The 14,803-nt window shown below is 41.8% G+C and overlaps 1 protein-coding gene across 1 annotated transcript in view; it reads right to left on the bottom strand.

Annotated features, from left to right (window-relative positions):
- Ntn4 (netrin 4) overlaps nt 1-14,803 on the bottom strand; it is a 102,106-nt gene that overhangs the window by 60,593 nt on the left and 26,710 nt on the right. Inside the window, exon 3 of the mRNA XM_063255333.1 lies at nt 1,221-1,499. Within this exon, the coding sequence (XP_063111403.1) occupies nt 1,221-1,499 (279 nt within the window). The remainder of the gene's footprint in view (nt 1-1,220; nt 1,500-14,803) is intronic.

A 14,803-nucleotide genomic window follows, 5' to 3' on the forward strand; every position in this document is an offset into this window, starting at 1 on the left:
ATAGTCCTGTTGGCAAGTCCTGTGGGCTCCTAGTGGTCCAATATTGTATCCGGGCTGGGAGAAACAGAGCATGAAAAGTATCCTTGAGGAAAGGTACTAAGGCTATTCAGGTCTTTTTCAATTATTTCTTTTGTTTTTGCTTTGCTCTGCTCAGGAATACCAGAGCCATACATAGAGTTAAAGAACCAGAGCGCTCCCCTACATCTTAGCTCCTTGCCCGGTCCCCAGCCGCAGCTGTGGATGAGCTCCAGCAGGCCCTTGATGTCTGAGCCACCGGATTTCTTTTCTTTTCTTTGGAAGACAGTGAAGTGAGGACAAATAGTGACACCAAGTTTTCATCATCGTCTTATTCCTGAGCCACTATCAGCCGATCGAACACCGACTGAACACCTAGCTTTTCTGGCTCAGGTAACACACTTTGTGCTGAGGACACAAAGATCACACAGTTCTTGTCCTCAGGGAGTTCACGATATCCTGGGGGGATGCGGACAAGGAGACATTTAGAGGAGAGCACAAGGAGAAGGTGAGCACAGAGAAAGCGGGTAACTCGGAAGGGGGTGGAATCAGGCTGCTCCTCCCGGGGAATTATTACGCATCCTACCAGCCGGCCAGCGAAGACAGCAGGCATTAAATTGAGGGTCTTGTTTTCCCTGCTGCAAAATCTACTCACCAGAGAACGCTCCCCACCCCAGCCCCCATGACCAACCAAACCGTGCTGTGTGATTGACTTTGCAAGCCTGAAGCCCAGACTGTTTAGAGGACAACAACATGCAATATACTAACTGTTGTAGATTTCCTGCTGTCTTCTCACTTTTGGTTTGTGTCATTGTTCTGTTTTATTCCCTTTAAAATTAAATAAAAGCAATCTATTCAACAATGGTTCCCGTGTATTACCAAAGCTGGCTTCCGTCTGATAATGCCACCAACGTGATCATGCCCATGTCTCACCACTGCTCACCTTGCTGCCTAGCTGAAGGTCATGACAATAAAAACTGGCATGGGTGCTTTCCAAGGAACCTGGTTAGACGGCTTGACTCTAATTGTGAAACTGAAGATTAAAAGCCAACACGACGGGTCTCTACAGGAAGAGCGCTCCAGTAGATGAAGAAACCAGAAGAAATCTGTTAGACATATACTAACTCAAGGAACTCAGACCACCGAGACCCAGAGCTGAAGCCAGCCTGTGCTTTGCTTACTGGGAGGAGGATTTCTTTACCTACCACATGGGATGCTCCTGGGGCCTTGACGGGCCTGAAGCCATCAACAGGCACACACTGGTCAGCATGGCCATTGCAGTAGCAGCTGCCCTTGACGATGAAGTCGTAGACTGCGTAGTGTGTGAAATGCTGGGGCTTCGCGTCCAGGTCATTTCTCTGGCAGGGACAAGACTGTCTTTTCAGCAGCTGCACGCGGAGGTTGGTGATCTTCAGCTGCTCCTGAACTTTGGCACTGTAAGGGTTTTCCGCATCGTATGGTGGTGACAAAGCTCGGAAAATAACCTGCAAAGAGAAAGAAAATGCCATTTGTATATAAGACTGTGTGCAAATCCTGAGTTTGCCCGCTGTGGTCCCCGGTTGATTTATCCTTTTTGTTATCTGTGAGTGATAACACGAGGGTTTTAGACCTTGACCCCACCTGGGGAAAAGCTGCCCTGTTATTCTAAGGAATAGATGTGCTGCCTTTTGGGTACAGAAGTACATATATGTGGAGCAACCTGCAAAGACTTGGCTCTTGGGACGAAAGCAGCCGTGCAGAGGTCCTAGGGGAAGGAACCACAAGGTTAGAGGATCTGCAACAGAGTCAGGCTCGACTTGGTCCAGGGAGAACGAGAAAGTCAGAGCGACCAGAAACCCATGGACAGGAAAGTGTGGTTAGAAAGAGGGACGGGAAGCAGGTGCCATGGAGGCTCCTGGGAAGCCACGGGCAGAGCAGGGATCTGATCTGGGTTGTTACAACTTCAAAAAGTTACTTCTGCAAGGATCTCTACTTTTATACAAGGAGAAGAACAGGGCTGGGAGTGTGGTCAGTGATGGAACATGTGCTTAGCATGCAGGAAGCCCTGGATTTGATCCCCAGCACCCAAATAAGTAAAGAAATGGTAAAGGATAGAAACAGGAAGACCAGGTAGGAAGCAACTGCAAAATCAATACGCAGGAACTTACATTTCTCCATGAAGCCTGACCCTTTCAAAGGCTAATTGGTTATTCTCTGGGGCTACAATTGTTACAGGTCTTTTGGTTCCTCTTTTTCTGGAAACTGCCTTCCAAGCTGTGGCACAGTTTTGGAATATCCTTACTGGTATATTTCCTTTGAGGATGATTTCTGAAATTAGTCAAAAGCCACTTAAAACCAAGTGTAGGGAGAAAAGCAGTGGCTCAAGTCAACTAATGACACTTGGTTAAATGCAAGGTGTGTTTTTACTGTGCGGGTCATAGACGCTTCTGTTCTAGGGAGGAAAGCTCAGAAGCGACGGAGTTTTGCTACTGGGAAGACTTTGGGCCTGTGTGTGACTTTGGATGTCATATGGGGTCACATGGGGGTCCTGGAGTAGGTGGTACAAACTCCCTAGTGGACCAGTTATCCAGGGCAGCAGGGGATGGTGGAAGGGAAAATCACTGCCAGTGGGAACCGAGCAACATAAAAAAGAAATCTAAACTACATTATCACACAAAACAGCATTACGAAGCCAACACTCAGTTGTACTTTACTATGCAGGTTTTTAAGAAGACAAAGAATAAAAAATTCAAGCTACGTATATATATATATGAAAGTACTCCTGAAAAATTCTTAAGCATCTCTTGCCTTTTAAGGATGTTAAACTCTATTAGCAAAAGAAACATTTTGATAACTGAGTAGTATGAAAGTATTTTTCAAAAAGTAGGCTTTGGGAAACCTCCTTTTTAGAAAGTACCCAGCAGTAACTTTCCAGAAAATAAAAACAAAACTTTAAGGAATACCTTGGATATGAAAGTTTCATTTCAAAAATCAAATTTCATATCAAAAGTATGAAAAAGCAAGAACCAACTGTGTAGGCTCATGTCATGCTACAGAGACTTAAAATTGTCCTCAGTGAAATATGCCCTTGGAGGAGGGGGAATAATTCAATTTATGCTTGGCCTTTATGCAGGAGACAGAATGATTCTCTGTAAATAGAGTTGGATCACTTCAGGTCCTTACTTAACCTCTGAGACTAGGACAGATGTGGTGTGATGCCCGTAATCCCAGCACTTGAGAGGCAGAGGCAGGAGGATCACTGTGAGCTGGAGGCCAGCTTGGGCTATAAAATGAATTCAAAGCAGCCTGGATTACATAGTGAGACCTTGTCTCAAAAAGACAAAAACAAACAAAACAACAACAATAATAGCAACAAACCCCTCTGAGATAGTTAAGGCTGACTGGCTTGGGGGCAGCGGTGTTGGTAGAGCATACTTGTGGGTGTGTCTGGGAGGGCCATGGACATGTGACCTCACATTACATGTGGTTCCCGGCCCCTTCTCCAGAGCTGTTCTCCTGCTCTGATTCCTTGTCACCATGAGTGAAACAGCGTTCCTCGGCCACGTCCACCCACCATGAGGTTTCCACCTTGGAGCCAGCCAACTATGGACTCCTGCAGCCGTCAGCCAAATCAAATCTCTCTTCCTCTAAGTTGTGGATGTTGGGTGTTGTATTCCAATGATGGAAAAGCTGATGAATACAATCCCCTAACCCCACCAAAGACTCCTCCTTTCCTTCAGAATAAAATGCAAAATCTATATGATTGCCCTGCCTGCCTTTTGTTCTTGCAAGTTGTTTCTGCCGTTACTCCCAGATAGAAGGAACTTTCTTGGGCAGTCACTGATGTGTTCCAGGACAGTGTCTGGCACACAGTAGGTCTTTAATAACTTTTTGGTAAATGACAATTAATTATTAAATTAACTACCAAATGACAATGAATTACTAAGTTGTTCTTGGCACTTATGTAAAAGGTGAGCATTCTAAATAATTGTTTTATACAGAGTCTTAAACAGATTCACAAACTGAATTTCATGTTATAGCACTGGAAGGAAAAAGGTTAGACCTTGTATTATAATAATAGTAACAAACCACTGAATGCCTAACCAGGGTGTGCATTTTTATTTATTTATTTATTTATTTATTTATTTATTTATTTTTTGGTGCCTGGGATCGAACTCACGACCTTGTGTTTGCCAAGCAGGCACTTACACCACTGAGCTAAATCCCCAGCCCTCAGGGTGTGCATTTCTAGCTGTTTTTAAATTTTCAGAACTTAATTCTCCAACAGCGATGCAAAGACATGGAAGAGACTAAGCCAGTGGTAACTAAGTAAGGATCCCACTGAAAAGTCCACATTTCGCATTTCTGTGTGCTGCCTGCCCATCCTTCCTTTCCTGCACACTGGTGGCAGCTGTTCCCTCTCTCTGTTCCTGTCACTTATTTTTCCTTGACATTTACCACAGCTCCCTGACCCTCCGGCACCTGGGAGCTGCACAGCACAACACACCCAGAGTTCGAGGAAGCTCTGTCAAGGTTTGGGGAAGCCAGCAGCTCTCTGGCTTCCTGAACCCAGCCTGTGGGGGCTGAATGGTGGCTCTGTGCTTGGTGTGCATGACACCACACTTGGCATGCAGATATCAGCAGGGAAGGGACATCGTGACCCCTGAGGCTGTGGGCTGGACAGGAGACAGCACAGTGCCACAGACACAAAAGTGAACGGGAATTTAAACCGTGAAATCTTTTTTCCAGAGAGGAGACGCCTTAATCTGATACCCTGGGAAGTGGATCTAGCCTGCATCAGGAAACAAAGAACATGCCAACCCAGATGCTCCCAATTTCTGGCAGGTCGCCCTTTGGGTCCCACCCAGGTTTTCTTCAGTCGTCCCCAGAAGTCTGCACAGCACTCACGAAGTGAAGTAAACAGTGTACAAAGTCTCCGTGTAGCAGCAGCCCTTCTGGGTTTTGTCTCCAAGAGGAACAGGATGTATCTACGGTCCATCACGTCTCTGTGCCCTACTGCTTCCCGGTGAGCTCCTAATGAATGTATTTGTAAAAGCCAGGGATTGATTTTTTTTTTTTTTACTAGGATCAAGCATACTGGGATACTTGACTTCTGGTCTGCTGGGGTTACTGGCCAGTACGTAATTATCTTCCATGAAGTAATTTTCCTGTGTTCTAGGGTTTTAGCAGCCTGTCCATTCCAGAAAAATCTGTTATTTAAAATGTAGAAGATAGTAAGTACCTACAAGGTGAGCCACCCCGAAGACCACTAGGTATATACGCTTCGTAAGACCTTCTTATGTAAACTTACGTTGCATATACAGTTATAAAATATTAGGTCAATAGCTTTATATACCTTGTGTGTATTCTTCCACGTCAATAAATATTCTTCCTCCCAAACTCAGAGGCCCTATCTCAGAAGAACTAAGGCAGAAGTGCTTCTTCAGGCCTGACCACGAAATCTGTGATTCAACCAGTCCTCCAAAGTTGATGCTGATGCACATTAACGTCGGAGAAAGATTGCTACATAATTTAAAAACCCACTGGGAATTCCATTGCGTGGATATGAGAATCATTTACTTAGCCAGGGTGCCTTTTATTTAGGATGTTTCAACTTTTCAGAGTAACCAACCACAAGGAACGGCTCCGGAGCCAAAGAGGGGACATGTGTCACCACTTCCTAAAGATGTCTTTCTAAATGGGAAACTAGTGGGTCAAAGAAAAGGCGTCACTTAAAAAACATCTGATCCTCTGAATGAATCTCGGGTCCTGTCCTTCCTACTCTGCTCCACATTTCTTGGGTCTTGTCTGACTTCTCTGAGCCTCAGGTCCCTGACACTTTGCCCGAGGACCTGGGTTTTCTGCTCAGGCCCTGCCATTTGTTGTGCCCATCTCACCGTGGCAGGAGCAGTTGTTTACGAGTGACAAACACCAGAAACCACCTATCATGTCTTCTCTTCTAGACTTTTCACAAGGAAATCTCAATAACACTGAGTTACTAAAAACAGCATTCTATGTGTCATTTATGTTCTGCGATGGGAATCTAGCAAGTGTCACACTGTGGACAGAACAAAGAGAACATATTAGGCCCGCAACCATAAAGAGCGCTTTCAGAAACATCCTCCAGCTTTACATATTGCTCCGAAGCTACCATTTTGCTGCCTATGTTCAATCAAGGAGCATTTATCAAGACAGACCATATACTGGATCCTAACACAACTCTCGATAAATGTGAAAGGGTCTGGGGCATAGCTTAGCGGCAGACCGCACACTTAGTGTGTGCAGGTCCCTGGGTTCAATTCCCAGCACCAAAACAACAGAACAAAAGAAAAAAAATGCAAGCCAGAACATAAGCAATAACAAAGAAATCACAAAAAACATAGTTAATGAAAATGATTTCTTTTTAGCTACTAGCCTGGGACTGTTTCAGGCCTCGGTTGATTTTCTCCCCTGCCGGAGTCTGCCCTTGGCTTGTTCTCTCCAGGATGGTGCTTGCCTGTTGGTCTACTGTTAGTGTCTGCTTCCTGGTCTGCACCTTTACCCAACTCTGCTCATGGAGAGGGAGCTTGTTTGGGGAACAGCTCTGTCCCCAGCATGTCCCACAGCCTCTGGCACATTGTGGCATTTTAAAATTCCCATTTTGCAGGAATCAGTGAATTATTTCTCAAATTTTGTTTTAAAAGGAGAAGCCTACAGTGATTAAGATTTAGAAGAATCAAGAAAGGCCATTCCTTACCTACAAGTTCTGCACACTTGATGAGGATCATGGGAACACATATACATGTGTATTAACACCCATGTGAAAATAGATGATACGTTTCCAAGTGGCTTTAAGGCTTCCTTCCTGCCCGGAGTATACAAGACTTTTCATATTCTTTAAAAGATCAGGCAAGCACAAGCAAACACCCATAGAAATGCAAACATTAGAACTTTTCCATGCATCTCATTTTTTTCCTTTTTTAAAAATTTTGAAGGTAGTAAAATACAACAGAATTAGACAGAACAAAGCGACTTGAGACAATGCAGTGTCTTGTTACAGAACTTCACAGCAGGATACTAAAATATCAGTAATAGGTAGCATAGAATATATCATTGTCTTCACAATAGTTGTCCATTCAATCAGGTATAGGAAAATCAAATCAAAAACAGAACATCATAAAACCAATTGACAGAGTACATTGAACAGAACAAAACAATCAGAACAAAGCAAAACATTGAAAACAACATTTGCCTTCAAAGAGATGACAGAAGGAAATCCCCCGTATTTGCTATGTTGCATATGGGCATCCTCCCAAGAGATGCTCAGACCTCTGGCCCCCAGTTGCTAACGGGAGGTGGGGGGAGTGGATGGGATGTTTGATGCTCAGCCCGCGCTCCTGTAGGCTCATGGAGATGCTGACTGGGTCTCTTCCTGGCTCACCTGCTGCTCCCTCCAGCCAGAGCTGCTTACCAAGAAGGCAGGCGGGTTGCTTTCTTGTTCAGCACCCTAAGTTCCAACATCATATCTCAGTTCTTATTTATAAAAAAATGGAAGCTTTAGGAACACAACTGCCTTTGTTATTCAATGCTATTTAAAATACTAAATATTTTTTTATTATCTTAAAGAAGGAGCTTTTGGCTTCGATTATGCTCTCCGTTATTCTATTTCATTAGTTTCTGCTTTTATCTTTATTGTTTACTTTCTTCTGCTTACTTTGGCTTCAATTTATTCTTCTTTTACTGGTGTTTTTCAGCGGAACCTGAGATCACTGACCTAAGATCTTTTTTCCCTGAGTACTTCTTTTGTTACATGCCACCAGCTTTGGTGTTGGGCCTTTGTTATTATTCAGTTCAAAACTACCTACTGATTTTTCTTTTGATTTCTTCTTTGACTATGGGTTTTTCTAAAGTGTATTAATTTCCAACTATTTGAGGACTTCTCAGGTATCTTCCTGTTACTGATTTCTAATTTCATTCTGTTGTGATCAGAGAACATACTTTGTATGATATGAATCCTTTCACATTTATCGATACTTGTTTGAGGCTCAGTGTGTGGCTTATCTTGATAAATGCTCCTTTTGGCTTTGAAAAGGTGCCGAAAACTTCAATCATAATGATTAATTTACATGTTTCTCCTCATAGCTTTTGCTTCATGTATTTTGAAGTCCTATTACTTGGTGTATAAACACGTAGGGTTGCTACATCCTTTTAATGAAATGGCTACTTTATCTTTTCCTCTGTTACTACTCTCTAAAGTCTACTTTGGTAGTAAGTTACTCTCTTTTGAAGAGTTAGTACTGTATATCTTATTCCATACTTTAGCTTTTAACTCAGTTATGTTTTTATATTTAATGGAGAGTTCTTGAAGGCAGCAAAGTTGATCTTTTAAAACATTTTGTCCAGTCTGATAATCCATGTCTTTAATGGAGGGAGAATTTATAACATTTACATTTAATGTGATTGCTGATATGGTTATGCTTAAATTTACCATGTGCTACTTGTATTACATTCCATTGTTTTTCTTTTTCTGCATTTCTTTAGACAATAATTTAATCTTACTTTCTTTCTTATTGAACATTTTTTGCTTAGGGTTGATGGTATACCCTCCTTGCCTGCTGGGGATTTAACGAACCCAGGACTGCATGGTAGTCAAGCTCTCTGCCACTGAACTGTAACTTATCAGTCTGCCTTTAGGTCACATTTACCAGTTTCCATGCAACCCAGGACAATTACAACGGTGCACCTCCCAACCTCTTGTGCTGTTATTTTTATGATTTTGCTTTTACATATTACAACTCCCCAGACACATAGTTGATCATTTGCTTTAAAAAGACAATTATCTTTAGGAGAGATTTTAAAAATAAGAAGAAAGATATCTTCCATGTATTCCTATGTTTTCTATCTTTAAAGATATTCATTCTTTTCTGTAGATTTATTTACCTTTCTCTTCTGTCTGAAGGGCTCCCATTAACATTACAATATAGGTCTGCTGCTGCTGAACTTTCTGTGACTGAAAATCTTTATTCAAGTTCAGCTTTGGAAAGATATTTTTGCTAGGTATAGAATTCTAAGTTGACAATTTTTTTCTTTCAGTATGTCAAGGTCTCTGTCTCACTGTCTTTTGGCTTACATTATTTCTGACAAAAAGCCTGCTCCTCTGTACACAATATATTCCCCACCTCGGCTGCTTCAGGATCCTCTCTTCACTGCTGATTTCTAAATAATGAGGTAGCCTGGGGTAGATGTCTTCTTTTTTCTTGTTTTTAACGTTCGTTGCATTTCTCGGATCTGTGGGTATGTAGTTATCAAATTTAGAAAAACTTCAGCCATTATTTCTTAGCTTTTTTCTGACCCTCACCTTTATGGACTCCAACAGCATGCATATTCAATTGCTTGAAGTTATGGCACAGGCAACTGATACTGTGTTTCTTTTCTGGGCTCTTTTCTCTCTGTGTAATCCATTCGATAATTTCTAGCACCATATAGTGAGCTTCTCTAGGCTTTTCTTCTGGGGTATCTAGTATGCTACCATCACTCAGTGTGTTCTTCATCTTAGACATCAAATTTTTCAACAATGGGCATTCAATTTGGATTTTTCTTAGCTTTCCCACGCCTGTGGTTAATGTGGCCTGTTCTTCCTTCACTTTTTGAACGTTAAGAACAGAGTTACAGTAACTATTTTAGAGTTCTGAGTTACTAATTCCATCACTTGTATCATTCTGAGGCTGTTTCCATTGATTTATCTGTATGTGTTGTATTTTTCTGTTTCACTGCAGGTCTTGAATGGCTGCCAAGCACTGTGAATCATATTTGGTTTTTTTTGAGAGAGGGTCTCTCTATGTGGTTCAGGATGGATTTGGGCTCACTTTGTAGCCCTGGCTGGTCTCAAACTTGCAACAAACCTCCTGCCTCAGCCTCCAGAGTGTTGGGATTAAGGAGTGTGCCGCCATACCTGGCCCTGTGACTATCTTGTCGGGTGCTGAATAGTTCGGCATTCTTGGGCTTTTTCCTGAGGTGCAGTTAAATTGCCTGGAATCTTCTGAGGCTTGTTTTTGCATTTTGTTAGGTGGGACGAATCAGTCCTTTAGTCTGAGCCACACTCTGCCTCTGGACTGAGGTGAGCCCCTTCCAATTACACTAATAATGCACCACAGGAGTGTCCGTGCTGCTGACTATCCCTGGTCCTACGTGATCTCCAGAGAGTGTCCCCTCTCTCGTTTTTGTGGTTCTTCCTCTGATTTAGGTAGTTTTCCTTGTTTTGTTAGTACATTTGCATCCATAATGAATGCCTTCCTCGCGGGGAGTGGGCACAGGTGCATCCCTCCCTCCTGCGCCTTCTCTTGATTCTCTTCCCATCTGCAAAAGACCTACTTTTCTGTTTCCTGTAGTCTATCTTTTACTTCGCTCTTTCATTCATTCAGACGTTGGGCTTTTCATGCGAGGGAAACCATGTGATATTTACGCACTGACCTATTTATTATGGACTCGCGGTGCCTCCACTTCCTGCAGTGGACCCGAGTCCTCCTCTGGACGTCTCACCTGATGCGTGCGGCTCTTCCTGAGACGTGGCCCTCAGACCTGGCCACCGGCCTTCCCAGACACGCGTGGGTCAGTCAGGACTTTATTAGCTGGAGCCCGCAGCTCAGGGACGCCAGCGGCAGCTTCAGCCCGGCTCTGAGCTCGGCACCCTCCAGCAGCTGCTGTGTCTGGGGCCTAAACACTGCCGTTTCACACGTCTTGCCCAGTTTTTTAGTTATTTGGGGCAAAAGAGTAAATCTGGTCTCTCATCCCATCCTCGGTGAAAAGCAAAGTGTGAAACCCCAAGATAGCTTACTTTGTATTACATACAATTTATAAAACTGTACATGGGCCAACGCTTTATTTTTATATATAAATTTATAGAACTGACATATTGGGAGTTTTATAATAAAGTAGAAATGATATATTTAGTAGATAATAAAGCAGGAAAAGAAATGAATTTTCTTGCTGGGTATATCAAACTCAGGAATAAAAATAATACAAAGCATAACGACCTAAACCTTGAAGTTGGTTCAGTAATTCTCTGTTTTAGTAATTTGTATCTTTTAATAGGTAAAACTTCATTATAGCCTTTAAGATAATTTATGGTTTCTATTATAATTTTAATTTATATACTTTTAGGTTATGCAACGTTTTGATTCATCTTTATATCACGAGTAGCTAAGATAATAGCTTATAAGTCCTCAATGCTACTTATTGAATGAGGAAGTCAATATAGAATCATGTTAATACAGATTTATTTTAATTTTTTAATATATAAATAGTGGCAAAAATAGTCACATTTTATTTTTATGTACATTTTGTTACTTGAAGAGACAATATTAGGAATATATTATATCTTAGCAAATTTTAGTATTTTGCAAACTGCTTTGTTAATCTAATAACCCCCTTAAATATGACTAATGAAATTTTGCCTTAAAGAAAAAAATGGTGGCACGTGCCTGTAATCCCAGCATTCGAAAGGCTGACGCAAGAGGATTGTTGCAAATTTGAGACCAGCCTGGCCTATAAAGTAAGCCAGCCTGAACTGCATAGTGAGACCCTGTCTCAAAAAGACCAAAAAAAAAAAAAAAAAAAGAATTTAATATTATCCAATATAAAGCAATACTTTTAAAATGCTAGATTGAAATAATGTATTTGCAGTCATAAGTTTACATTGATTGCAAAAATGACTACAAAATATTTAAGGCAAAGTGGAACTTTTGCCTGATAGCATCTAATACAAAGATGAATTACTTCACAGTAAAAACTTTCCAGTTTAAAAAAAAAACAGTTGTGCTTCCTTCCTATCCCACAAAGCCTCATTAGAACAGCATCTGTACTGAGGAATATTCCCCACTGTGTTGCAATGCCGTCATTTGTTTTGTGTGGGTCTTTACAAACAGCAGTGGCTAATTCAGGTGACTCTTGCCTGTTGCTATCCACCCACAACTGTTCCTTTTATTGTTAGGTTGAGAGCCACCCAAAGCAAAGGACAGGCATTGATAAGTTTGTCTCCACTTCTGCTCTTTACCAAACTATTTAAAAACTTAAATCTCTCAGACATTTTAGGTTTCCAAAAATTTTTTTTGAGAGAAAAAGAAACACTTCAGTTAAAATCTTTACAATAAAGTAATTATCATTATAAATCTTTATAGTTTAACATGTACATCATCTATTGTATTTTTTAAAAAATGGAAGTGGATTAAGTTTTTCAGGCAAATCTAAGGAACAGATACACCATTTTATAGAGTATCATGTATGTCAGTTTAAGATTCATTAACAGCTGGGTCAGATAATGGCCTGGATTTGTGCAAAATATAATAAGAAAAATTAAGAAAAGTCTTGCAAAATTAGTTCCCCCAGGAAATTACTAAAAAAGGAAACAGTGAAAGGAAAAGCAGCTGTATACTCAAGCATGATGCATGCAGAGGCTAGAATGGCCAACACAGATACAGCCTCACATCTGCTAACGAGTTCCGTGGATAGCTGTGGTCTGAGGCAAAAAGTTCAAAGTCCTAGAAACTGTGCTTTGATGCAGCCATATGGCCACTGAGGCAGATGCCGTCATAAAGGTGCCCTACAAAATCTTCACTAATGTTTTGAGCAGCACGACGGGTATTTCGAACAAATGCTCTTTTTGACATTTTATTCTTCACCTGAGGGCTGGTGAGGTCAACAGAAAGCAGAATCCAATAAGAGTAGCATAGTACACAGCCTCAGGACTAAGGCCACATTCTCACGTTAAATCAGGATTACAAGCACAGAACCTATGTAAGAACTCTGTAATAAGAGTTTCAAGATAGTTTCCACGCTCTAGGCTTCCAAAACTTGAGACTCCTACACTCTAGTTTTTTGTCCCCTCACTTTATCAAGGAGAGTAGGACTTCAGGGAACTTTTGAAACCGATTTCCAGCATCACTGGAGTTGACAGTTTAGACGTTGGAGTTGAAAAACTCACTGCATACAAGAGATGCGTTCTCAAAGAACTCAGAGTTCTTTGAGAACCGGTGAGAACAGACCGGTGAGTGGGCTCTACAACAGGCTCTGCTCCCAGGCTAGGTAGCTGTCTGGAAAGGATGCGATGCTTTGGGTGTTTTAAGGGCTGAGAGTGGGAGTTCTGGCTTCAGGAAAGAGAAGGCTAGACCAGAAGACTGTATAACTGACATGTGGGCGTCCAAGTGGACCAGCTGGTGGGTTTAATTTTAGAATCTTTGTCCTTGACTGAGCCACTCTAAGTGAAGCACCTACTTGTCCAGGAGAAGTGTGTCTGTCTCTCGGGCAGCACCAAAGCCCTTGTGCTCTTGCTGCGGCGCATTAGACACCCTGTCCCATCAGATAGCTCCCTTGTGAGTGGGAGAGCCTTATCTCCTGAGATAGGCCCTCCTGACCTAATAACGCTCTCAATGGAGCAGGCCGAGGAATGCGGTGCACTCAAGTGACTTACTTGTACGATAATAACCTCGTGTTGTAAGTACACAAAAGCCTCTTTGCATGTTTCAAGGGCATATTCACAGTTTCAAAGTGACGAAAAGGCTGCTGCTTAAAAATCTTCAGGGAAGGGGAACGGCAACTTCAAGCAGGAACAAGAAACAACAGAAAACTAAAATAAAAATAGACATTGGGGATAAAAATAAAAATTTTAAATTCTCCAATGTGGAAGGAATACTAGCTTTTCTTTGGCCTTTCCTTTGCCCTAAACATCAGAATCAATGATCCAGTCCACCTAGGGTAAACTGAGGCTCAGTGTGCTTATCACGATGTGCCAAGTGCCAACCAATGGAGTGCAGAGTTAAGACCAGAACTCGGTTTCTTAACTTCCAATCTAATGAGTGTTCTCATATACATATGTGTGTGTGCATATAAAATTATCCCTTTAATATCCAATTTTATACTTTCACAGCTAGCCATTTGTAGATTAAAACTAAATTTAAAGCATGGGATTAAAGAAAACGTTACATATGACTCATCTCATTTTCACGTATTCTGATTAGTAACGGCATCTGCTCCTGCTTGCCATACAAGGATGCCTTTTAAAAACGTTTTAGATAAAGAAGGGTAGATTTGCATCATTCATAGGAAAATGGATGCATTTTGAGTGAAGTAAATCTGACGCACAAGCTTAAATATCACAGTTTCTCTTATATGGGAAACCCAAATTACAACAAGAAACAGCAAAAAAGATGGATAATAGGAAACAGGGAGAGATTGGGTTTTTTTCTTTGTTTTTTTGAAAGAGTCTCACTATATAGTTCAGACTGCCGTTGAACTCACTATGCAGCCCAGACTGGCCTTGAACTCACAGCAATCTTCCTGCCTCGCCCTCTTGAGTGCTGGGATTACAGGTGTGCGCTAGCTAGCACTCCCAGCTGGAGATTGAGTTTTTGCAAATAGGAGGGGACCAAGAAACAGAGGGGTGGGGGAGAGAGAGAAGGGGTAGGGGATGAGGAAAGAATAAAGATGAGTTATATGCATGGATCAACTCCAGGCAAGGAACGCAATCATTGTGTACTGTTGTTGCATACTACTAAAAATATGTTTTGAAAGAAGTATTAGAAGTTGAAATACCTTGAAGAAAATGATCACCACTCTTAATAAGTAAAATGTATTGGCACACATCCTTCCCCTTGCTGACCTTTCTTCGGGGGTGGCCGGTAGCTGGGATTCATTGCCAGGCCTCTCAGAGGCTGACTGTCCAGCTGGGTGATGGCCCAGTACCAGTCACAGCTGTGTTTTTATCAGCCCACATTTAGCAATGAATGCCCTGCTTCATGCTGGATCACCCTTATCTTCTGTTTTCCTGACCTACACT

Source organism: Cavia porcellus, unplaced genomic scaffold (assembly GCF_034190915.1).
Source record: "Cavia porcellus strain 051 isolate PalLab524CR breed Dunkin Hartley unplaced genomic scaffold, mCavPor4.1 scaffold_8, whole genome shotgun sequence".
Lineage (NCBI taxonomy): Eukaryota > Metazoa > Chordata > Mammalia > Rodentia > Caviidae > Cavia > Cavia porcellus.